This window comes from Melanostigma gelatinosum (assembly GCF_949748355.1).
Source record: "Melanostigma gelatinosum genome assembly, chromosome: 17".
In the NCBI taxonomy this organism is placed as follows: domain Eukaryota; kingdom Metazoa; phylum Chordata; class Actinopteri; order Perciformes; family Zoarcidae; genus Melanostigma; species Melanostigma gelatinosum.
The window spans coordinates 8,600,848-8,626,872 of record NC_136650.1 but is presented as its reverse complement, the minus strand read 5'-3'; the positions used below and the strand labels follow the sequence as shown (position 1 = coordinate 8,626,872).

Sequence of the window (26,025 nt, the reverse complement as noted above, 5' to 3'; positions counted from 1 at the left end):
AGAGGGTAAGAGAACGAGGCAGGCTGCTTCGAGGAGTGAGAGAGCCAAGGACAAAATAAGGAACACATTTTACAAGTGTAGGAAGAGGGAGGATCGCAGACGAGGGACTCCTTCTCTACTGGGCACCTGGGACACACAGTCACTGTGCTTCTCTTCTCGCTCGTCTTCTACCTGGACCCCAGTGGATTGGCTAACCAACCGGTGGATTTTTTTTTTTGTATTTTAATACAAAACTGGGATCATTCCTCTGCGTTATCTGCCCCCCCCCCCCCCCCCCCCCCCCATGCTGGGTCGAGCGCTGCACAGACTGAGATTGCTTTCTTGCGTGTGCGCTCGGCTCTCTGTGTTGTGATTCTGCTCCGCGCACAAAGTGCTTCTGTCGGCAATCCGGTGCTGAGGATATCTCCCCTTCTGTCAAACAGGACGCCACCGTCGGATCAGACTACAGAGGCGAGAGAGAGAGAGAGAGAGAGAGTGCATGCAAGAGAGGGACAGACAGAGAGAGAGAGAGGGGCAGTGAGAGAGAGTCCGATCCACAGCGTGTCTGAGACAGAGGCAGATTAAAGCCCAGGAGAAGGACTGGAGTGAAACAGCTCTGACAGAGAAGTGAACCTACACGTCCTCTCCCATTTTCCTCGCCATCCCTTTCCTCCTCCTCTCCTCCTCTTCTTCCTTCTCCCATTTTCCAACATTCAGAGGACTACCAGTCGCTGCTGCCACCTGCGCCTCTTCACGTCTCCTCTTTTTGTCCTCCTCTTCCTCCACCTCAGCCGTATCGCACGTTACCGTCCGACACCAGCCACCGGCGGGCACGGGCGCTCGTGGTTCCAGCACTTGTGGAAATATTTCCATTGATCCCGGCAGTGAGAGAGAAAGAGAGAGATAGAAAGAGAGAGACTGAGTGAGCATCCGCCCCGACGCCGAGGCTCTGGACCGGTGAGAGCGCTTCCCCATCAGCGGCAGACGTTCTCCCCATCTGCTGTCCGGCACGTGAAACCCCCCCTGTCTTCTCCCTGGAGGACGGGCCAGCGACACAGCGGCGAGGACGGCAAGGACAGGAATCGCACAGCCTCCCCCGCTGCCTCTATCCCACTGCTAGCTACTTGGAAGCTCGCGCCCCCGGTGTCACCATTCCCTGCCTCAGTGCTAAGGATTCCAGCTACATGGGCAAGCGATTGGAGCAGCAGCCAATGTACCCTCAGTACACCTACTACTACCCCCACTATCTCCAGACCAAGGTACGCCGCTCGCATTCCTCAAGCCTACTCATCCACTCCTACACTCGTGTCCTGCCTCCCTCCCTCCCTCACCTCACCACCCCTCCCTCCCTCCCCCCTTTCTTCACCCCCCCCCCCCCCCCCCCCTCTCAACCCCCTGAGCTGCGATGGGGTTTGATGGATAGCCGGCCTTGGCTGTGACGGTTTCAGATGGCAGGTACCTCGTTGGAGTTTGGATGTCTATGTTGGCGTTTCGTCTGTGTGTGTGTGTGTGTGTGTGTGTGTGTGTGTGTGTGTGTGTGTCTCTGAGGGATCAGGGATCAAGGCTTGAGTTAGTCCAGCCTACCAGACCGTTACTGGGAGCCGTCCAGTAACCTCCATCCATCACTCACCTGCAAACTGATGAGATCTTGATGTGATGCAGCTCAGTGGCGGAAGAGTTGATTTATATGTTCAGAATAACTGCCAGACGGCTTTTATTTAAACAAATGAGAGAATTTGTGAACCAAATTTAATTTCCTAATGAAGCTGAATGTAGGCCACCATTTGAATGCTTCAACGCCACTTTTTGTGATTGAAACGTTTAATTACCAAGTTGCTAATTCCCTCACCGGCACAGATGTGTTCCGGTGGTGCTTTACAAAGCCAGGACAGACCGCTTATGAACCCTGCTTCTTCTTTTTCCACGGTGACGGCAGGCATGAGGGAGGCTGCCCGTGTTTGCTCTAGCTGTAGTATGCATCAGTGCCTCTGGGATGGAAGCCCAGGCGTGGGCCCTGACGGCTGCCAGCACACTGACCGGGCACACTACCCAGACATCATCAAGGGATTAAAATGGAAGCTTTTTGGGGGATTACTCTATTTGTTGTTTTTTTTCTACCACGTGTAACACTAAATTCCGTCCATTATTGTGACGATGCTGAAGGTGTGCAGGTGAACTTTGTGCAATAGTTAAGTCTCATTTGGTTGGTAAGGTGCTACTGTATGGGATATGTTTTTTTTAAATAGGTCACATTTTAATGTAAGATATCGCTCATTGCATGCATATAATAGATACTGCAGGGCAGGGTATCAAACCTCAGCAAAAAAGGTCAATTGGAAGTTGGCCTTGAACGATTGGACAGATTTTTAGGCTTGTTTACTTGTTTCTGTAATCAGATATTTCCTCATCTCGATTTGGGAATTTTCCCAACTCGTTATTTAACACTGAAGCGTCGAGCAAAAAAAACAAAAACCCCAAAACATTTATTGAGCAAATAAAACAAAAGCATCGTGTTGATATCAGTTCCAAATCTCAGCTGTTTTATTGGCAGCAGAGTGTCGAACATTTCCGAGCACTCAGCCAGAGAAATTAACGTTAAAAGTACCCCTCATCTATAACGAGGGAATCAGGCAGATAGAGAATTATAGATTGATAAAGCACAATAAAGCAAACTGACAGTTTTCATCCATTTTCTCGCGCAGCTGGATTATGAAGCGGTGTGCTTCCAGCAGGGACGATGTGCTTGAAGCCTGGCAGTCCACTAGCTCTCTCACCCTGATTTATAGTTTAATACATTTGTGCCGCTGCCATATGGCTTCCCTCTCCCTCCCACCCCCCCTCCGCTACTCCTTCCATCATCCCCCCTTCTCTCCCTCCCTCCCTCCCCTCTTTTCATATCTCAGAGTTGCTCATCTCGGCGGCCTCTCAATCAGGGCATGCCCCTCCGCTCTCCCCTCCCTCCCTTCCACTTTTCTTTTCCTCCCTCGTCCTGTTTTTCTGGCTGCCTGCTCTGTTGCAACAGCGACCCCCCCCCCCCCCCCCCCATCCCACCCGCCTCCTTCGCCCATGCTGCAGTTCACTCCCAAGGTCAGCGCAGATCCGATCTTGCCACCGTCAGCGATTGATGTATCCTTGAGCGAGCCGCTCGGGTCCTGTGTCATGCAAACGAGGCCCACAGTTTGTCGGGGGGGGGGGGGGGGGGGGCTGCGTGCATTTCCGTTTGCAAAATCAGCAGCCCACATCCATAATCATATTCAAGGTTAGTTAGCGTAGCCGGAGGCCACCGTAGGTTGACGCGATGTGGCCGCAGACGGGGTCAGCAGGAGGAAGGGGAGGCGTGGGGGGGGAGGAGAGAGGTCAGAGTGTCGGCGATGTGGCCGAGGGGGCTGTGGAGAGCTGTCCAACGCTCTCATTAACGTCCATTACAGAGAGGGGAGGAGGGCCAAGGCTGGCGCAGGTTCAGTCCACGCGGCCCACAAATCCCGCGTGCGCACACGTATACACACACACTCTCTGCAAGTCCCGCCTTTTCTTTTCTTACACACCCCGCTCCGATTTAGTCACCAGTCTCAAATCACACAGGTCTCTCTATTCATCTTCATTGCTGCATTCTCAAGGTATGGCCTCATTCTCCCAAGAGGTGTGTGTGTGTGTGTGGGGGGGGGCATAAATATCTTACAGCGATAGGGAGGGGGAGCGGGGCGTAACTCATACTAAAGTGTTGCCATTCTGCTTCTCTCGCCTCCATTTTATGACATATTTGAGATTCTATGCATTGGAAATTGGTGGAGCATCTGTACTCTGTTACAGCTAAGGAGGGAGCAAACGTTGTCAGCATAACCCGAGGTGCCTGCCCAATTCGGGATCCCTTTTATACCCTCTGCATGTCTGTATTATATTTCCAAATGAATGGCTTTCTCTGATGCTGTCCAGCGTGAGCTACTAAACCCAGATTAGAATGTGAAAGTCAGAGAATGAGATGAAAAGATAACATTTGGCTTTCTATTGATTAGTGCAGCGGGGCGTAGCATGTGCTTCTCTTTAGCTGAATTATTGATTCCGGAAAGAGGATTTGTGTGTCTGTGTGTGCACGTCGGCGCGTGTGACTTTTATATGAGGTTACGGCTGGTGGGGAGCTGGCAGGATGCCGGTTTGATGAGAGGATCCTCTCAAGGCCCCAATTTCTGCCTATTCCCCAGCTGACCCCCCCCCCCCCCGCCCACGAGGACAGTTACACCACACGGCTCAGTTATTGTTACTTCATCAGAGCGTTTAGGAAAGAATATGAATTTCAGCTGAACGTGTGCACTAATGCCTGTTGGTCTTGGCGTGCGGTGCGTCCCATCTTCTCTTGTTGTTTGTTTCGTTATTACGCACACCTTACCTGCAGTAAGTTCCGCCTCTGTTGTGAAATGCATTCGATGCCGTTACCGCATGCACTCAAGGTACCCGACACCGCTGCACCCCTGCGCCGTCACACCACTGATAGGCCGGATCATTACATGCCGAATGTCAGTGATCTCACACACACACACACACACACACACATGCGCTGTGATCTGGGAGGGAGCAGGCATCTGTGTCAGACTAGTACATGCAGAACCCGAGAAGCCGAGAGGGGCGGATTGAGGTAGACTTAGCGGCCCCCGGCCTAAAGTAAACACCAGTCAATGGAGCCCTTTGAGAGGATCTGTGCCTGTGTCTGCCCCTGCCATCGGCACCATTTACACCCTGCGTAATTCTTTAGAATCGGAAGGGAGAGATGGAGGGAAGGCTTGCGTGTGAGAGAGAGAGAGAGAAAGAGAGCGGAGGGGTGGATGTTACAGGGAGGGGCCAGTTAAAAGCACGGAAAAGGGTTTGGTTACATTACACGGGGTGATCCATTGTGCTCCAGAAATAACAACAGAGCCATCTAAATCCTCCTTTAAAGCCTCGATAGAGGAGAAAGAGACGCGTAGAGACAACAAGAGACGGACATACATAGACTCTGAGATTAAATCAGTTATCGGTGACGTAAAACTCAGCCATGGCAGCTTAGTCCCCTCTGTCTCCGCTGATGTGGATCTGCTTTGAAGAGTTTATCAACGGGCTTTTAGGTTTTAGGGCCGGCAAAATGCACCTCTTATATTACATTGACCAAAGCCCGGGACGATGTGTTCTGATTAGTACTAACACAGGAGGTAGTATAAGACATTTCCCTCTCTTGTAGTTCCTGATACATGCCTCACGACTGACTGCCCGAAACAAAATACTGTGCCAGCCTCGCCGTAAATCTCAACCCGTCATGCGTTCTCCCTTACTGGCAGGCTTTTTAGCAAGAGCTCTATTTTTTCCAATCCTTCTCCTCACATGGTGGAACCATGAATGGCCTTTTGACCATTAATCAACTAATACCCCTGTTTTTTATATCTGCCAGTGCCTACAGCTTTATCCCTCCATGTGTCAGTCAACGGGGCAGACAGCTCCATTTATTTAGCTTTTGGCCCTGTGTGCACATGCACAAACGTGCACGCGTACTCCAGCAGTTACTCTTAACTCTCCCCATCTCTCAGCTGACAGCTCATCCCCATCTTACACACCCATACATTGAGGTTGTGTACACGTTATTGCCTCTCATAAGCCGGCAAAGCGTGGGGGTGCCGAGACCCTGCGCTCTGCATGCTGCCGTCCACATCTCATTACAGCTAGTGCTCTCTCAACACGGATATCCATTTTGTCAGAAGCGCATAGGAGAAGGGAAATGAAATCACAAGCATTTTTTTATTTTATTTTTTCTACAGGCAGATGGGAGGAGGAGCTGCTCCGTATTAAGTTTGGAGCACACGGGGGGTTATAAATGCAGAGGCGACGTTACGTGTGTGTGCTGACATTGCACGGCGTTGGTTTACGAGCACAGATGGCGCGTGAGCACCTGCGTGCGAACGTGTGCTAAAGAAGTCCACCAATAGGTTTGCACTTGGTGAAGTCGCGGAGAACTGCGAGACCGTGTGCTCGGTAAGCGGTCCTGCGCTTGGAGTGAAGGTCTCAAAAGCCAGCTCGTCACATTTCTCTTCCCCACAACAGTCCGTAGTCGTGTTGGAGTGTCCTTGAGCAAGACACAGAACAAAGTACCTGCTCACTCACTTGGAGGTCGCTCGGTGGTGGAGCTGCCGCCCCCCCCCGGGGGGATCTCGTCTCTGAGCTCTCCTTCCCGGGACCATCTGGAGATAACATGGCGACTCCAGCCTGTGCTGCAAGAGACAGGGACTCCTACCTGTTTGGTGGAATGGGGCATATGGGGAGGAAGGTGGTGGAACGAGCAGGTCGCGTTTCCTTCAACCGTAAAAAAAAACCCTGGGTTAAGACGCCGAATCCCCAGCAGCTCCCTGATGGGACTGCTGTGAAGAGAGCCGAGCGCGCCAAACAAACCTCACGTTCGTGCATCAATTAAATTGCGGATGTGAACTTTTAACCACAGGTGGTCTTCAGTATTTTTGTGCGTGTCATGGCTGGAGTTTACAAACACTTGTAAGTGCATTAGACTCCCAGGATGCCGTGCTCTTCCTCGCGAGGAACTGAAATGAAACACATTTTCTGTGTGTTTTCTGTATTTTCGGAGAAAGGGAAAGAAGGCATGCGGAGTCGACGTGCAGCGAGACGGAGAGAGACGGGGGAAGATGTTGCTTGAGATGAAACGAGACGCATGATGTGCCCTTCAAAACCGACCAACGCGGCGGGACTCTACAAACACACCTGCTTTTCCCCTCTTTCTTGTTTTCACTTGCATTTTCTTTTTGTAACATATGTGCCTGGAGCTGTCTACTCTGGCCCACTGTTTCGCTCTTCTGTCGCCCTGGCAGAGGCCTCGCCTGGCGTTTTTCACGCTCTATTTTCTGTCACCCCCCCCCCCCCCCCCCTTTGCCACCGAGGGCGGTGGGGTACAGTCTCACAATTTTGTCTTTTTTTTTTCTTTCTTTCATCTTCAGCTGTTCATGTACAGCCCCACACTTTGGCTCAGACCACTCTTCATCACTCCTATTTGTTTGCCAAGCCTCCCTTCATCTTTAGATTCTCTTTCATGTTGTCCCTCTTTGTAATTACTCGTTCCCATCCTCCATCGCTTTTTTTGCGTGCCTCTTCCCCGATTTCCGGGAGTCCCTGCTGTCTGCTGGGCATGGTGTCCTGCCATCTGTGCAGGATGACACGAGTGGCTGCAGAGACACCTCCTGTGTGGACCCCTTTCATACATACAGCCCATATTATCATACAGAGGAACATATGGGACACCAGTGAAAGTCAAACACACTTAAAGCCTTTTACCATTTCAAGTGGCTCTAATTGTATTCATGATGAGTATAAAAGTCTGATCGTTAGATGTGTATCTTAACTCTGCCTGCAACATGGCTTTGGCAACATTATGGTCAATATTTTCCAACTGAAGGGAATACTGGAGTGAATATATTTGGTCAGGGATTATCAAGTTTGTTGAAAATGAGATAAAGGGATTACAAACTTTGTTGGAACTTCTGTTGGCTCCTGTTGCAGCTCAATAGATCCTGAATTATGTGTGCAAAAGGGGCTATAATACTGAATCATTTCAGTGTGTGATGGTTCAATACCTTGGTCTGAGAATAGCACTGTTCTGTAATGGGGAAAACACCACCTGTATTATGTGAACGATCGAGATATTTTTGAAAATACATGGGGTTTTTTTCCATTGACGTAATTTCACAGTTTGTTTTACGAAAGTGTAAAATGGCAACCCCTACAGTGATGGATACACTCAAGCACCCCTGTTTATGTGAACCACATAGCTGAAATTCAGAAGGAAGGCAGATAGTGGGGTTTTCTTTGGCCAGATTTATGGGGAAGATAGCGAAAGGCATGAAGGGCTGAGGAAGAGTTGGGTTTAGGCCGAGAGACTGAGCTGGTGGTGAAGGATGTCAGGCTGCAGGTCACGTGCCCAGAGACGGGTGAGGGAGGGGGAAGTAACTGCACCTCGTGAGAGAAAGACAGCCAGAGAGGGGCTTTTGTTCTCGTGTAACCGAAGCCTTCGGTGTCTGCTGTGCGTCTGCTGGCCTACCTTTTTGGCGTGGCGGTTCACGGGAAGAATGCTCAGTTTGCTGGCGTAGCGACATGTGGCAGCGGAAGGGTAGGAGGAGGTGAAGGAGGCGGCAGCTCGGCTTGGAAGCGTTCACTGACTCAGACCCAGCCGGGGTAATTGCTCCTGCATTTTTAACGAATGGCTGCTGCGTACACTTTGAGGAGCTCGGCATGGCTCCTGCTGACTTTTCACCTCCCCGACTGAGGGAGGCTGAGGCCTGCTTCATATGTTCCTACATTCTCAGATATAAAGGTGCTAACTAGAACCATATAGGGTTCTTCAGCGTGTCCCCATAGGATAACCCTTTTAGAACCTTTTTATCAAGGTTCCACCTGGAATCCTTTCATCGGGTCCTATACCATCTTCTTGAATCTTGAACGATCTGTGAAAGTTCCACCCAGAACCCTTTATAAGAGGCTCTACAGAGAACCCTTCTATGGTGCAATGGTTCCACCCAGAACCATCTCCTGAGGTTCTATCTATCTATTAGCTTTTCACCTTCTGAGGGTGCTAACAAAAACCCAAGGGGGTTGTACCGAAAACCCTTTTGTATTCCAAGGGTTTATCTAGAACCCACTCAGGGGGTTCTACCAGAACCCTTTTATATTTCAAGGGTTTCATCTAGAAGCCACCCAAGGGGTGTGGACTAGGAGGATCTTTTAACACTCATGCTTCCAACAATCCTTGAAGAACTCTTCTTAATGGAACCCTTAGTCTTACAAAGAACCCAAAACAACCCCTTCCTTTAAAAATAAAAAGGAGTTCTTCAGAAGCAAATGGTTCTGGGTAGAACCTCAGCCCTTGGGGAAGAACACTTTTGCGACCATCATTATTAAGAGTGGACCTAATGAGACCCAAATGTCTCTTTTATCGTCATTAGCAGCGGTGAATTCAATATGTTGAACCAAATGAAGCCCTTGTACGTGCCAACTTCTTGAAAGACAATTTTCCCATGCTGATCCAGACGGCACTCTCCACAGACAGCTTTGTCATTGTCTTCTCATTTCATCTTATTAAGGGGTTGTAGTCCTAGCCTGCGGTCTAGCCCCATAACGAGACGCATTATGCCGAACCAAGAGCACCTAATAGCGATGAGCTCATAATCAAAACAGTCTACCATTTAGGTGATAGTGTGTGTTCCATTAAAGTGTTTTCCTGGAAAGTCCTGTAAATGGAGTATCATTTTTCTATTCGCAGTGCATTACTACATATATTTTGAAGTTTGATCTTTCTTTTTTTTTTATTGGCACCAGAGAATCAAGAGTCGGAATAAGAGGCCGTGAACCCATCGCAGAACGATCAGCAGTCTCATTTTTCAAAGTGGTCCGACAAAGAAGATCCTTTGCCGGTGTAGAGCTCACTTTGAGTGAATTTGCATCACATTTCCATTGTGGCTGCACAAACCGATGACCTGGTGTCTTTCACCTAGATATCCAGACGTGGAAACCGGAGGAGACACCGGCCACAGACATGCAAATGGTAGTGTAGCCTTACCACTGTGATTAGTGTAGGAGGCCCCCGGTCGCCCCTCGCCCAAACACATACACCGGATGCCTGCGATATTTACTCTACACAGCTGCATTAGTAGTGGCAGGCTCAATGAAAATACCATGTCATGCATAGCTTGAGAAATAGCTCAGAAAAAAGCCAATTCTGCCATGAATGAGGATAAGCAAATAGGCATGAGGGCTTGAATAGCAGCCAGTCCTGTCACATTCCTCCTCTCACACCAGCCACAATGATCTCCTATTCAAATAAGGATACGTGCACCAATTTAGCGCAGCAGATGAACCTTGCGAAGCCTTGTCGAGCAAGTTGGGGATTACCAAGAGCAAACAGGCCTTTTCTCCCGGCTTTATTTGAGTTAAATGACTCAAGCCACCCTCGTAGATTTCGCCTGAATGGTTCATCTGGCAGACCAATGTGTGTGCATGTGTGTGTGTGTGTGTGTGTGTGTTGGTGCATTAGTCAGAGTATGGAAAAACACTGAGTGGGACAGGTAGGCGGCATGAATTAGATTGCAAGGAGACTGATGGAGGGAGCAAGCCGAGCTAACGGAGTCCCAGACCTGGATGAATGGAGAGGAGAGCAGAAAACCCACAGCGTGATAAGAGTCCAATTGGAGGAGCAGATTATTATTCTTCGCCAGTAATTAGTAGCACATAAACAGCCATTGGCAGCCGAATTAAAAAGTGTCATTATGATATGTGGCCTCCGTACGAGATGCCGGTCCTCTCCCTTTTCAATAGTTACTCATGTTGCCTCACAGAGCTCCCTGTGTGCGCACACAGAGAGGGTGAGGGACCAGTTGGTGGCGGATTAGTGCTTAAAAATGACGGAAACCTACATGAGGGTTTGATGTAGAATACCAGTTTCCCCCTGTACAATCTGCACTGAAGCAAATGCTTCTCCTCTCTCTTCCCTTTTGCCCCTAAATTATTAAGGTCACTCACATTTGCAAGAGTAGGACAGAGTGTGTGTGTGTGTGCGTGTGTGTGTGTGTGTGTGTGTGTGTGTGTGTGTGTGTGTGTGTGTGTGTGTGTGTGTGTGTGTGTGTGAGAAAGGAAATGCAGGCAGGAATCTATGCTTTCACATGCATTTTAGTGAGACAGGTCCTATTCTGTGTCCGAATTTAAATATGCACATAATAAATATTACCCTCCTGTATGTATTTATTTTTTTGTCCTTGGGCTCCTGTGAAAATGTTAGAAAGCAGTGGCTTTGAAAAGCAGTTAGTTACTTATTCCCCGTCTGCGTTCTTTCTCTCATTAGCTGTCTTTGAGTACCCTGTGGAAGACTTGTATCCATTATTTATCTCTAGCCCCAAAAAACAACAGCTGCACGCTTGTGTAACCGCCATATGCTGTGCTTCTCCCAACATATTGGGAGGAAGAACGCTGTATCGGGATGCAACCCATGGAGATCTGTAGCAAAGCCCCACGCACAACGCTTATTATTCCAGGCGATCAATGGAAAATACACTGAAAACTACCAAACAGTGAGAACTTTCACTACATCCTGCGATTAACCACGGAGGCACCTTTCCGAATAATTCCGGGGATGCTCCGGCACCGCTGGAACCGTCGGGAGGGAATAGGGTCACATTAGGATTCAGCCGATAAAGCAATAAACCCTTGTTGGATCTGCAGTCGGCGCCATTCACAGCAGATTCTGTGTCCTCAGCACTTTGGGCCGGCAATTAATCACTAAGCTGACGTTACCCAGCCTTCCTGAGAACGTTTGCATAAACACTCAGGCAGTGGCGAGCCAACGCCCCCCCCCCCCCCCACCCCCACCCACAGACCCGATGTGATCGTTCTGTTTAGGAACTCCATGCCCCAGTTATGTAGACTTCCTGTAGAGCGCAGGACGATCTGTTTAGTTGTAGATTGCAGTTTAACAGCCAGCCGGAGCCCCAGCAGGCGCCCCCCCCCCCCCCCCCCCCCCTCCATCACTCCCCACTCAAGGGTTACGGAGGACGCTCTCATTGGCTGATGTGTGGCAGCATCAAGCGGCGTGTCGCATCTGTTTAACGTTGTGCGTCTCTCTGCCGGTGTGATTTGTGAGATGGGAAACCTTTGAGCCCGTCGAGGCTTTATTAAGAGGATCGCCGGGTGTGTGTTTCCGTGTTGTTACCATAGCGATTGTTGCCAGTAGTGTTTGCTTACCTAGCCCATTGTTTCACAGCGGGTCACACGAGGTTACTGTTACTCTTTCTGCAATTTATTTTTATTAATACAAACTAAATTAAGATTTAGCAAAAAGCTATTGAACCCTCACTCTTAATGACTTTTAATATAACAGCTTAACGTGACGAAGAATTATTCATATTTAAATCGTCTTTACTTCGAATTCAACAAGTTAGGATTTCTTCTTCCGAACATGGAATGCGAGAGATGTTTCACACACTTTCAAAATGCCAACATACAACAATGGCCCACATTACCGTGTGCATACTGAGGCTGAGAGGAAACATGAGAGTGCTGGACACGTATCGTTGAGGAAGGTGGTGGTGGTGGTGGGGGGGGGGGGGGGGTTGAGGAAGGTGGGAGCCCTGGTGAGTTCACGGAGTTCAATGGAGGGGTCTGACACACAGCTCACCCTCCTGCAGTCTCTCTTTCCCTCTGAATAATTTATCTCATATAATTTATCTCTCTACCTCTCTCTCGCTCTCTCTCTCTCTCTCACACACACAGACATGCAATTATCTCCCCTTTCACACAAACACACACACACACTTATACACACATGCCTTGGGGTTTGCGTGGGAGGGTTCGGTCCCGGGGCTGGTGTGGAGTGAGCGAGCTGGAATCTGCGCAGAGGGAAACCTGATAGGCGTTCCCTGTGCCAAACACATGAGGTCACCCTGACTGACTCAGCCAGCCTGCCAGCCTCCATCCTTCCACTGCCATCAGAGTAAAAGCTTGTATCTCACTGCAGTTCCTTCTTATTGAGGCTACATGCATCCCAGGAAATACAGGACCCTTAAGGATCATAAAGCCTTTTTTTTAAATGATGAATGCTACTTTTAAAGTATACTTTTATGACGTTTACGGTTATTACAGCTCTGGTCATGTTTCCAGCAGCGTTGGCCATCAGGAGCTGCACTCACCAAGACACTATTGAGAGGTGGGAACATGGCAGCTTCCCGAAAATGTTGTCAGACGTGGCAGGAAATGAGCCGTCAGACACTCATGCCGTCAGACACTCATGCAGGTTTCAAACAAGTTTATTTGGAAGAGAAAGCCAATGGCAAAAATGATTAGTCAGTCGTTAACATCCATCAAATTCTACCGATTTCAACTTTGATCTGCTCTGCTTGTTGTTGTTGTGCAATCATCTGACCGCCTGACCTCTGTCATAATATATAGAAAGTAAGACCAAAAAAAGGAAAGAAAGAGGGAACTTGGAATTATTTAATTTCCGGCAAGAATCAAACACTTACATCATCATGTTATGAGGTTGTCATGTAACAGCTTTTTTGCTATTCACCATTGCCAGGGAAGGATATTGGAGGTTATTCCAGTAAAATAAAACAAGTGTAATAAATCACAAACAAATCAAACAAGAACCTGAAAGTTATTTTGAACTCTACCACGACAATATGAACCACTTGTCCCCGAGAGTCTGCAAATGGCATAAAGTATCTGCCGCATAGTTAGCCTGAAAAACAATGCACTCTGCAATCTCTCCAAAGTGGATGACTCTGAAACGTTGGAATATTAAAACGGAAATTCTGTAGCAACCGTACGCTCTAGAGACGCGCCCTTTATCCCGAGCAGCCCTTTGAAATACCCCCCCCAAACCCAAATAACACTGTCAACTCAAAGCACTGCTCTCAAAAGGACCCTAAACATGTGTTCTTTAGATCCCGGCTCCTGTTCTCTTGTCACACAAGCATGCAACACAGACACCCGCATTCAAGCCTACATACACACACACACACTAGCATGCATTCTTTCTCCAACACGCACACACGCAAAACCTCCCACCCCCACAGGACAAAGCAGTCACCCCCTCGCTCCCACGCATCTCGTGTTCTTCCCATATTATGTTCAAATGGACACGCATAATTGCGCTGGCGAGGTTTGTTGTTTTTGTTGGCGGTCATCAACAGCCCCCATGAAGCCTCCGACAGAGGTGATCATTGTTGCAGGCCTCGCAAATCGACATCGCAGCGCTCGCAAATATGCTGTTTGTGTGAGGTCCCCGTCGTGGAGATCGGACTGTAATGTGAGTAATTGTATAATAAGATGGCGTTAAAAAAAGAATAACTTTCGGGCAAAATGCTCAGATGACATTTGTTTCATTGTGTGCAGTTGTTGGCACAAAGTATCTCTTATTGTAAGTCTTTATAGTGCAACCACTTCCCCTCCGACACAGGCCCCCGAGGTAAAGTGGGGGTGAAATGAAGCGTAGAGGGAAGTCTGGGCTCGCGAGACAGCTACACCTGTACTAACGGCAGAATACAAGCGCTGTCATTCTTAGACCTGAACTAAAGCACTGTAATGACATTGCAGCTGCCAATATCGCTGTGCGGAGACATTTACAGTGCCACCAGTGTTTAACATTCCCTTCTCTGTTTCCCGCTTGTCACGAAGCAGAGCGAGTCGATACCGGATCGGCTCGCACGTGTCGGCCTTTATTTCCTGCCTGCTTGTATCCTGTAGGCTGTAATGCCTGTTTCAGATGTGTTTGAGCGCTCCGCTACCCTGAATAACCTTCCTTCACTGACTTCCGCAAGTCATTTGAGGTTGGGTTTTTAAATAAAGCTGTGGCTTGTGGTGGCTAGCTGACTCTATATGCTTTTGTATACGCCAGCCGGAGCCAAACATGCCCACGCGATCATGTTTCCAAACACGACGTAGCCTGAATGCATCCCATCGGGTCCAGCGGGTCCTGTTTAAACAGTATAGAATGATCCTAACCTCAAACATGTTGTTCTATGCAGGTAATCATCGTTTAAAGGGGACATCTACTGCTCATTTTCAGGTTCATGCTTGTGTTTGGGGTTGCTACTTGGTCATGTTAACATGCTTTAATGTTCAAAAAACACATTATTTTTTCCAGTACGGTCCGTCTGAATATACCTGAGTTCACCCTCCGCCTGAAACGCTCCATTTTGGTGCCTGTCTCTTTAAGACCTCACATCTTTGGTTTCGTTGTTGACAGACATATAGGAAGAGGCAGAGTGCAGTACATTTATATATGTACTTTACTCTACAGTATGTTAATAGCTCCCTGCCATTAGTCTACTGATGGGAGTGAAAGGGTGAATGACACGTAGCGCTGGAGGGCTTCGAGTGGTCGGAAGACCAGCAAGACGCTATACAAGCAGCATGCCATTCACCAAGTCCATGATCCAAATTGTAGCTTTTTGTCAGGCCCTTTGAAGATTTCTTCACAACCCTATATTTCAATGTAATCTTTCCCTCACAATTCTCACAAAGATGTTCTGCAGGATGGTGCGTGGTTCCCTTTGCGGCCCTCTGTTCCCCTGCTCTCTGTGCAGCAGCGCAGGTTTGTGTTGCGGGTTAGAGAGGGTGAGTTAATGCAGAACGTCAAACCAGCTTGTCGCGCTGACCCGTGCAGATTGTGTAGTGACCCCGGCGGTGATGCCCTGAGCCTGTAGTTGGAATCCAATCTCCTGGCTGGGATAGGGAGCGTGTTTTAGCAGTCGGCTTTGAAAACTTTGCCCCCCCCCCCCCCCTCACCCCTGCCTCTTCCAAAATGTCTATCATTCCTCGAATAAAACCTGGTTTGTTTTCACCTGTGATGACCTGGATTAGGAGGATTTTTTTTTTCTTCCCACAGGAGGCAGTGGCAGATTTGTTTAATCACTTTAGCCCCTCCGTGCTCTTACACTGTGTAGAGACTGGACCATTGGACCGCTTTGTTCTGTCTTCAGTAAAGAGAGAGAGCAATATAAAAAGAATATATATAAAGATAACTGTTGGTAATATCAAATACCAATCCCCCCTCACTTTTGTGAGAGCGTTTCCAGGGGTTCATGAGGTGAAGAACATGAAGCCGCAGCGGATCAATAGAAATATTTGCTACACTGAATCACTGAATTACGATTAAATCAATAGGACTACATTATGTTTAAATGATCATCAATTGTAGATTCAGCGCCGTTGAAGAGGGATGATTTTATCCACCAAAAAAATGTCCGCCCTCATTTTCAGATTACGCTCGCTCTTCTTCCAATTACAAGCCTGGGGGGGGGGGGGATCGATAGACAAGTGACATCGCTGAGGCATTTTAAAGGGGTCTGAGCGCCGGGCTGTTTAATGAGTCATCCCAAGGAGCGCTTCTCCACACCGATTCGTTTCCGCTCTCCATTCGGGGCCCTTTCGCCGTCCACCGTCGGTGGGCAATCGCCCGGAACTCTGACAAATAAAAGCTACGCCACCTCAAACTGAGGTGCATTAGTGCCGTTTTAAAACACGGCGCGGGATGCGACTGCGCCCCTGTAATTGGATAAAAGTGAACGCGGGGAGGAGCAGGAAGAGGGATGGGATGCGGGGTGAGCGGCCTCGCGGAGCGACTTCAGAGTGGATCGTCAGCAGCCTCTCAAGGGCGAAAGCATTCGCTGAAGGTCTGTTTTTTTCTTTACTTTACGTTCTCCCTTCAGCACATGCTCTAGTCTCTGCTCAGGAAAAGATTCAAGCGTTACTCGCACAGTCGTAGCTGATGGAGTGGTTGGAAAGAGGGAAATGTTCGACTGAACGGTGGAAAGAGGAAGGATGCAAAGCGCAGCAGAGGGAGCGTTTTCCAGCGCGGCTATACGATGAAATTAAAAGCCAGTCGCAGACATTGAAGATTACAATCGGACATCAGCAGCCTGCTGAGAGTCTTCAGTGTGATTTTCCTGAGAGCGAATAGTTAACTCTGTTGCTCGCTCCACAATGGCTGGCGACTTGACAATCCTAAATAATGAGACTCAAATAGAGAAGCCACTGTGGAAAATAAAACGGTGATGTTGCTGATGCAGACATGTGTGTTTATTGATCCACTGTGTGAAGACGTCACAGTATGTTATATAACAGAGATGGCTGGTATGGATGTTTTATGATATTAATATACGTCATCATGTTGTGAATTTCTCAGCCATCCCATTGAGCAGCCGGTTGTGGATAATAACATAATCAGATGGAATTCCTGTTGTGGGCTAATCCATTGAATTAAATCCCTGGAAAATGACTTCGTACATGATGCAAAGAGAAAAACAGACGCCTTGCTAATTGATTCTGCAGTATACAAGCAGATATTTTTAAAAAGAGCCGCTACTTCGGTATACATACTGTCAGCTGGCAGATGAACATTTTCCTCTGTGTCATATTGCATACGCCTGATTCACACAGGCACACGGTCCCCTTAAGGTTCTCTTGGTGTCACCTTTTGTTTTTCTTCTAGTCTTCTAGTCTTCTAGTCTCTGACGTCAGTGAGCTCTGTCTTGTCAGCAGGTGTCGCTTCTAAACTTTCAGTGGTACTTCGGGTACCTGTCTTACTTCTTTTTTTTCTTTTTTTGCCCGTTTGGTAGGAAAATGCAAACCGCAACCATCTTGTACTAATAAATATATGTATAACACATTTACATAATACATACAATGCAAAAAGCCGTATTCCCCGACGCCTCACCCAGTGATTGCTGACTGCCGAGCAGACGCCGATGCATTATGCAGCGGCATCACCGTCGCCGCGAATGCGCTTTTACGGTGTCCTTTTTACCCCGGCGCCCGGGCGACACCTCATCCTGCTCTCAGGAGGAGCAGAAGGAGAGCGGCTCCGGGTTTGAAGGGTGAATGCATCCTGGCACACTCAAAGCATGTGGAAAGGGGTCGCCTGATTCGACTGCTCGCGCCGTTTGCTCCCGCACGCCTGAGCTGGTGAGCTTCAAGGTGCTTCTTGGATTTCAGGACTTTAAACTTGAAACCAAAGCGAGGCAAGTCAATTTATTCCCCCCCCCCCGCCCCTCAGTGTGCCTGCCAGAAAAAAGAAAGAAAATAAAGCGCTTTCTGCTTTTGTTTTTTTTGTTGGTCCCAGCAGTGCTGAGAGTATTAAGCCTGCCCACCAATTAGGGCATGCCGATCCTCGCAGCCCATGAATTATTAAGCGCGGCCCATCGACTAGGAGCAGTGACGGAGGGCAAGAGAGAGGGCCAAGCCACCTGAGCACCACTAGCTGCATTTGTTACAGCACTGCACCATCGCCGCTGCCGTTTAAGAAGAAATAACCTCCACACAGCATTGAGCTCCAGCGTTTGGTTTTGCCGCTGATTTTTGTTTTTTTTGATTATTCTCCATCTACAAATTGGATAAATGCAGCATTTATTGTATGTATCAGAAAAAAGGAAAAGAAGCAGAGCGACAGATAGGATAATGTACGGTATTAGATTGCAACACCGGCTACCCTCAAGGTCAACTAATTCATTCCTGCTGTCCAATTTATTGCCTGCTAGGAGCTAAGGCAACGAGGTGCTGTGAACCTTGAGCGCATGTCTATATACAGGGTCTTCACAGTCATATTACAGGGTGGGGGTGGTGGGTTGGGGGGGCTTGTTAACTCTCCATTCAGGGCTCCATCCAGCTCCAGCCGCTAAAACCTAACCCTGTGATTGCGACGGCCAAGGTCTGGTAGAGGGGGGGGGGGGGGGGGGGGACACCAAGTTAACGGTTCACCTCATCATAAATACTGTCAGCCTTTGAGACGCGGTGAACGGCGGGAACGCTGCGAAATTAGCTGCCCGTCAAATGCGACTCCTGGCGATTGTCGGCGCTTAAGATGTATTAGACGGAGAAGGGGAACTGCTTTTGTGCGGGAGCCCCCCCCCCCCCCCCCGCCTTACTGGATAACAGAGCTATCATTATGCATGAATAATTGGATGCGTTCCTGTTATTTATTTTTTCCCCTCTCTTCTCACCAGTGGGCTGTTTAATGTAGCAGAGTTGTCAAATGTGGCTGTCACAGGGAGAAAGAGTGAGCCAAGACGGATTACTTTACGTGCATGACTTTTTCTTTTTTTCACTCTCTTGCAGAATTGAAATAATTCGGAGCAGTTAAGAGAGGAGTGGGACTGTGGAGAGAAGGATATTGTGGCAAAGATGGGAGGCTTTTAAGTGTGTTGTGATTTAGCTATTTATTGTTTTGCTGCAGGGAACGAGGCGAGAGAAGAAGGCCGGTCTCTCAGATGTCTTTAAATGGAGATCCTGACCGCCTACTTGCCTGCTCGCTTGCGCTGAAATGGCCGGTTCAATCTCCGTTTGGTAATATACATTAGCCATGGTCCCGTTTGTCACCGGAATAGCTTAAGTGCCCTTTAGCTGGCATTAGATCCGGTGTTTTCCTCTCTGTCGCGCCCTTGTTTCTGGCAGGGCCAAAATAGTGCGATGCTCGCATAAGAGCTCCGCTTTGTTCATTTATCAGAGCAGCTCCCTGTCTGGGAAACACACATACAACGACGCGTCATACCCAGCTCAGGCTCGAGTCCATGAAAATTAGACAGAAATGATGTCCTTCAGGTTTTTCTCTCTCTCGCTCTCTCTCCCTCTCTGTGTTGTCTCGTCTCTTTGCTCCCTTGACCATTGAATTTCTCCCTCTGGGCTTGACAAAGCAGCAATTTGAAGAATATGCGACACACTGCGAGTGAGAGGCTCCTTCTGGACGCTGCCTTCTCATGGCAGCAGGATGACAATAAGGCAACAGTCACAATCCCATAGAAACAGATGTACGGGGTTGATTCACCAGTATGATGTTGACAAGTGATAATTGAAGAGCTATTTATCCACTCGCAACAAATATAGGTCATGGAAATAGAGATATACCTTCTTAAAGTGCTATATATCAATAAGCGTGGTATTTAATCCTATTATGTTATTATTGTATTTTATGTTCATTTTATAGTCTTTTGTACTGAGTTTATATGTGAAGAGCAATATGAATAAGAATGGATAGAGGGGGGTATTGTATTCAATGAGATGTGGATTCAATGCAGGGGACATAGTGATGTTAGTAATTAACTGTTTAAATTAGCTGACTAAGAGTTTCGACCGATTACTGCCATGAGTTCGTAAAAAAGCTGAGCAAAATTGTGAGGAGCAGCTTGAGACTTAAATGAGAATAGCAGGTCCACCTTTGAATGCATGCAACATCGTGGCTTCCAATGCCTGATTCATACTCCTGCAGCTGTGCACAGTACTGTGGCGCATTGCGTGTCGTTTAAAAAACAAAATTGGACGCTTTAGTGGTTTTCAAATCCTTTGTCAGGCCGTCTTTCATTTATTTGAGAGGCGTGATTCAATAGATCCATCTAAGTTTTGCCCAAAGCAAAACAATTATAGAAGAGTTTGGCGATGAGGAGGAGCTCATGTGCCAGGAATGAATACATTGGTGGTGGTGGTGGTGGTTGTAACAGGATGTAAGTTACTGGAAAACCCACTCTCTGGTTCTGATGTGAAACCAAACTTCTGGAGTGTAGTCCCGTTGTTCAGCAGGTGCGTGACGCAGCTCTCTTTGAGCTCAGCCAGCCATCTCTTCGGATACTGTGTGATGGATGAACTTGGGATAGTTGCCCGTTTTGCACATACAGCTGGGGATTAATGATGGATTCAACCTGTTTGTGCATCAGTTATCGTTGCAGCCGGGCGTGCTACACACTAAGCTTTACGAAACAGTAAATCATTATTTAACGAGTGTCGCCTATTGGCCAGAAAACGAAACTCGAAATCATATCAAACCAACTGCAGTTCCCAAAAAGGATAGGACGTTTAAAAGAAAAGACGGTCTGTCAGCCAGTAAAGTTGTTGTCAGAAATCAAAGTTTTGGCTAAATGTGTTCTCTAAATTTAGTCGTGGGAAGCAAAAATAGACTCACTTAGAAGTGGTGGCGGCTAAAGATTTAGACCCCCTCAGTGTCAGAGACAGCTGTCGCAGACTTTCTATGAGCTGCCTTCTGTCTCTTTGACTGCATTATTCCTGTAGTCTTTCTGTCAGTCCCCAAACCACGATCAGAGGTCTTCAGGATTTAGTTTTCTCTAAAGAAAAAGTCTGGGCCCAGACAGGAAAGGAAGGGCTCGTCAGTCGCTCATGAGTTGTTTACTTTTCCAAATCGTGACTCAGCCTCATTATCTTCGGTCCTCTTTACACCTGCCAACCAGCTGTAGCCTTCACTACACACTTAACGTTGAACTGTCTGCTGACGGCCTTTTGTTACGTCTGCTTTCCTCAATGTCTGCTTTAATTACCTCAATGTGTGCCTCCGGTGAACCAAAGTCAAACTGCGTATCCCTCGGTATCCTTCAGTTTACCTGTAGTCCTGCTTTGGTGAAACAGATCGATGGGCCTCGAGATGAGTCTTAAAGATATGCCGGGGCTGATGGGATTGTAGCGAGTTCAGTCGGGCCTCTTGTGAAGCAGCCTGTAACTAATTAATTCTGCATTTCCAGCGCGTTCTTTCTTAAGGACAAAACGTAGGAATGCCACCCTGGCAAGTCTCTTGCCTCCTTGTCATCCGCCGGGTCTCTGAAGTTATTTATTTTTAAAACAGCGTGAGGATCATTGTGATGGTAATGGTCCGTCCGGACCCCCTTCATATTCAGCGCCACAATGACTCCGCTGTCTCGGGTATTTGAAGAGGTGGTCTGCTGCTGGCAGACGACCGGGCCGAGGAGCTTCCTGTTCATGTGGTAATCTGCGCGGCGGCAACAATGGAGCGAGCGCTGTTCTCTCAGAGCCCGGCCTCCGCGCATTCAGCCGGAGAATGGAGGGCCGCACACCACCGAAAATGACAGTCCGCTGCTATCATCTCATGAAAAGTCTCCGTTGGAGGGTAAATAAGTAGTTTAGCGAGCACAATAGGCCAGACCGCCGCTGGTTTTCATCTTTGACGTCTCCTCACAATTTGCCCTTCCTTGTGAAAATATAACGTCGGGCTGGAAAAGCGTAGTGCCGAACAGAATGTACTAACTTGTAACTCAATTGTATTTGACTTTGAGACAGCGCTGTAAGGGGGGGGGTGAATTAAAAAAATAAATCATGAACTGGGGTCATTTTCGTCACGCAAGATTTCAATTTGAAATGAAATAAAAGCCAATTGTCAGATTCATTAGCTGAGAGGGGATTCCGCAGTACGAGCTCGATGTTCCAGTGACTACTTTTCAATCTCTTAACAAACGTGCGTGCATCAGACACAAGGGTGACATCATGAAAATAAGTCAAAATAGCTTCTTGAATTTACACAAAACAACAACAAAGCCCTCTATTGCTATTGTTACCCTGCGTTTTCAGAAAGTTGTTTTGAGTGAGAGCATAAAAGCAATTGTCAGAGGGAAGAAGAACCATAATCCCCGGCTTTGATTCATGAAGTGGCTTGCAGCAGGACTGCTGATTTGGGGCAATTGGACATCTTTCCTTGAAATTCATGGCCATTCTGTCAAAATTAGACCTCTGAGAAGCTTCGCGAATAGATCCAGTGCATAAGGAGAGACGGAGTGGCGAAGCACTCCGTCTCTCTGGCTTCAATGGGAATGTATGAGCGATGAAAGAAGAGAAATGCATGAATGGAGTGCACAATCCTTGACTTCTTCTTCAGCCCACAGTTAAGTGGAAAGAATGAATAACTTCAGTTTCCTTTAGAAGATCTAAAAAGGCCCGACAGCGTCACTGTTGCGTGTGTGCTGACCTGCTTGAACCCAGATGGCCTGTGTTTATCTTCGCCGGCTGCGATCCCTTATACCGCGTCCGAGTGCTGCATGCATTAAACTCGTCCAGAGTCACTGAGGCAAGCAGTCGGGCAAAAGGGGGAAACATTACACCATTACGCTCACCTGTTCCGCAGCCGTTATCTCACGAGTAAATCACACTGCCGAGGTCCGCGCAACTCCCACACTGCACCTCTTCTCCTTTTTGGCAAACGGCCGCATCGCCATCCGTCTTTCTTTCTCTGCTCACTCCCTCCTCACCTCGTGTCTCACACCTCTCGCTCTATAGCTGGCCCGGCCGACAGCGCTCCGCTTTATTTACGGCGCCGCTGTGACACTGTTGGATAAAGCTCCGCACCCAAAACTGATTGAACTCTGCCCATGTGAGCTGGGAAGCACAGATCATTCCCCCTTTTGGTTTTCCAGTAAGTCACGGGACTGACAGCTCGGGACGGTGTGCCCAGAAGAGGCTGACTCTCGCTTTTAAATCACGCCGAGCGACGCTTCTCAGTCGTCCCTAACTCAGCGGGCCGAGCCAATATGCCAAACCAACAGAAATACTGACAGCGCCTATGTTGAAAATTAAAAATGAAATGGACTGATGGGTAGGGAATAAAAAAAGAATACAAGGTATGTGTGTGTGTGTGTGTGTGTGTGTGGGGGGGGGGGGGTTCTGTTTGATCCTTGTCTTTGATGTGAAAACCTTACTTTTCCTGACACATCGTTAGGTTATGACATCTCCGGGTGAACAGAGGCAGAACAGCAAAGATGTTACACTGCGCCATTGTTCTCACATTGACCCGAAGTACAACAATCCTCAGTGTCCGCAGTATGTGAGCTTAGGCCCAGAGGAGGCGGGCGGATGCAGGCTTTTATTTTTTCTTTATTTTTGTGTTGAGTAACGCTGATATTCCTTCAAGGGGGATAGTTGCTCAACACACTGTGCAGAATCTGGCACGGCGTCGTCTTTGGCCTACTAAACTCTGCTCAACACGATGTTAAAACTCCCCCAACGGCTGTTAGACGGGGTGGAGAGAAGGAGGGGAGAGACTCTCGGAAGATGGGGGGGGGGGGGGCAGGAAGGAGAAATGGAGGACTAGCAGCCAGATGAGGATTGGGATGGATTTAGGGCTAGATGAGAGCTGACTAGAGCGGATTGGACAGGGTGAAGAGAGGATGGATGGAGCACGAGCAGGGGGGATAGATTCACTTATGGAGGGTTAGGGAGAGGAACACAGGAGCATAAGGGGGGGGGGGGTCAAGACGGGCCACAGGACTGGAGATAAGCGCCGGAGACAGTTGAATGTACGTAGAACACGAGCCGCTAAGGCTGTGAAGAATCTCTTATCCCATGTCAAAACACGAGGCTTGCGTTGTGACGCCGAACCGAATTGGAAATATGTTAGTTAGACGCTGATTCACTGCTTCGACAAAGTGCACTTGTTCAGTAAGGATGACGAGTCATTGCCCGAAGTGCGCCATCTGCCCACTTCAGAGTATAAACTTGCAGCAAATAACGTGACAAATCAGATCCCATCCGGGGCCACAGCCAGGTGACTCAACCCCGAAAACGCCTGCAGCCGCGAAGGCCTTTAGTGAGCCGGTGTGCCAAGTCAGAGGCCTGGAAGGCGGGAGCTTCAGACACTCTCGCCTCACGGAGACCAGAGCTGCGATGCAGTCCGGCGGTCCTCGCCAACACATGTCGTCAAAAAGTGTAAATATAGCTGCGGTGAAGCAGCACAGTTTACAGTATGGGTTGTGATGATGGACGGTATGCCCTCGGGTGTTGATGTAGCTTTCACGTGTTGATTGCAAACTGTAACATTTGTTGTGCAAATATTTGGATACAATTCGATTTCAAACAAGCAGAAGATCCGAGACGATGTTTTCATCTTGCTCCCCCCCCCACGCCCCTCATTTGAAAAATAAATATATAAATAATAAATCTTGTCGGTTTGATTGCCTGCTGCTGCACGACCTTTTCTCAAACACATCCAGAAGTTCACATCCATCAAAATCTCATTTACAGCTCGCCTCGCAATTACACAATTGCTGGATCATGTGCCATTTCAAAAGGCATTTTGTTTTTCACACAATAATGTTTTTTAGTTTTTTTTTACCTGAGTTACTTTGTGCCTCACTATTATGTCTGTAGAGTGGAAACAGCTGAGCAATAATCAAAAAGAATAAGAGCCAAATAAACCGTATTACAGATGTGCTCCGTCCATCTTTAAGTGCTTAAGCACCAGTGGCACCACCTCACTGCTGCTGCTTGTGCACACCTGATTATTTCTGGCTTTTTGCAAAGGAAAGAACACAGAGTCCCGGGTTGGTTAGGATCCCTGTGTGAAATACTGGATGTGTTTTTCAGATGTACGTCATAAAACAACCCCATAAACTACCGCGAGCCGACCGTTTTCCTCGCCCCCGGCCTGTTCGTTCTACCTGTGTCTCAAGCCTTCCTGCCACATCAGCCGCTGGTGTTTAGTGCCAGTGTTTAGTCTGGCAATCGTCGGAGACGCTTCGGTGAGTGGATTCCCTGGTGGCGGGACATTCCAGACCCGGTGCAGCCACTTTGCATGTGAAGGGAAAATGAATATTCAAAAGACAAGAGGATGTCCTCTGCCGTGCATATTTCTATACATATCAGCATCTGTGCCGATTTAGTTCACATCGGGTGCTACGCCTCTACTTGTTGTGCGTCAATGCCGCACTTAAAGATTCGACCGATCGCAAGAGGAGCCAAACACCTGGGACAGTGAGCAGCTCAATAATGAGAAAAACAAGCTTAAAATGAGGCAAACGACAAGATCGATAGGGGAAAAAAAATCATTGAGTAAATAAATAAAGGCAAATAGTCAAATATTTGACTATTTTCTTCATATGCCCTTAACAGTAATTGATTCTGCGGTCCTTGTCTTCTGTACAAGTTGTTTTTCCTTAAAGGTTGTGAAGATGTTCCCAGATCAGATATGAGACTGGGACTGATCTGCCTTCCCCTGTTTGAACCTCTCTCCTTTATAACAGTTGGTTCTTTTCTAATCTTTCATAGCTGTTTGCGATCTGGCTCCACTTTCATCTTCTTGTAGCTGCCCCGTGGCTTTAGCGTAAAGGCGTTGTCACGTATTGGGACCTCGATGCCTGACGAAGGCCAATGACCTACTCGGCCTTTTCTCTCCGGACACAAAGCGGAGCATATTTAGATGTTCTAGAATTTGCTGAGGAAAACCTGCTGGCGGTCGTCTTTAATGCGTAAAAGCACTCTGTGTGAGCCTGCTGCTTGTAAAGGCAGTGACAGCATGGCTCAGTTATGCAAACATGGCGTATTGCTTTGAACGTATGGCTGTGGGCACGCAGTCAAACGCTCGGGCAGTAACTCATGCACCGGACTGTTCGGGGGGGGGGGGGGGGGGGAGAGACCTTCGAGTCTGTTTGCCGCTCCAGCACCACTTACAGCCTTATTTATGAATTTGAGCACAGTTGACCTTCTGGAAGAGGGGACGTAAATTAGTTTGTCTGGAGAACGGCGTAACAAATGGCATTCTGGGACGGCTCAAGCTTCCTTTCTATCAATCTGTCCCTTGCGTCTCTCTCTCTCTCTCTCTCTCTCTCTCTCTCTCTCTCTCTCTCTCTCTCTCTCTCTCTCTTTCTCTCCGTGTCTGTCCCCTTGGCCATCCACACTTCGGCAATAACTCATCAACCGGTCAGCCGGTCAAGCTGTCTGGTAGTCAGTCATTTAGAAACGAGTTGGTCTTCTTAGACG

The 26,025-nt window shown here is 48.1% G+C and overlaps 1 protein-coding gene across 2 annotated transcripts in view; it reads left to right on the top strand.

The window, feature by feature from the left end:
* Nucleotides 1-313: 313 nt before the first annotated feature.
* LOC306791530 (RNA-binding motif, single-stranded-interacting protein 3) overlaps nt 314-26,025 on the top strand; it is a 176,708-nt gene continuing 150,996 nt past the window's right edge. For both annotated transcript variants that reach the window (XM_079288305.1, XM_079288304.1), the window contains exon 1: nt 314-1,238. In XM_079288305.1, coding sequence (XP_079144431.1) covers nt 1,164-1,238 — 75 coding nt within the window. In that variant the 5' untranslated portion in view covers nt 314-1,163. The remainder of the gene's footprint in view (nt 1,239-26,025) is intronic.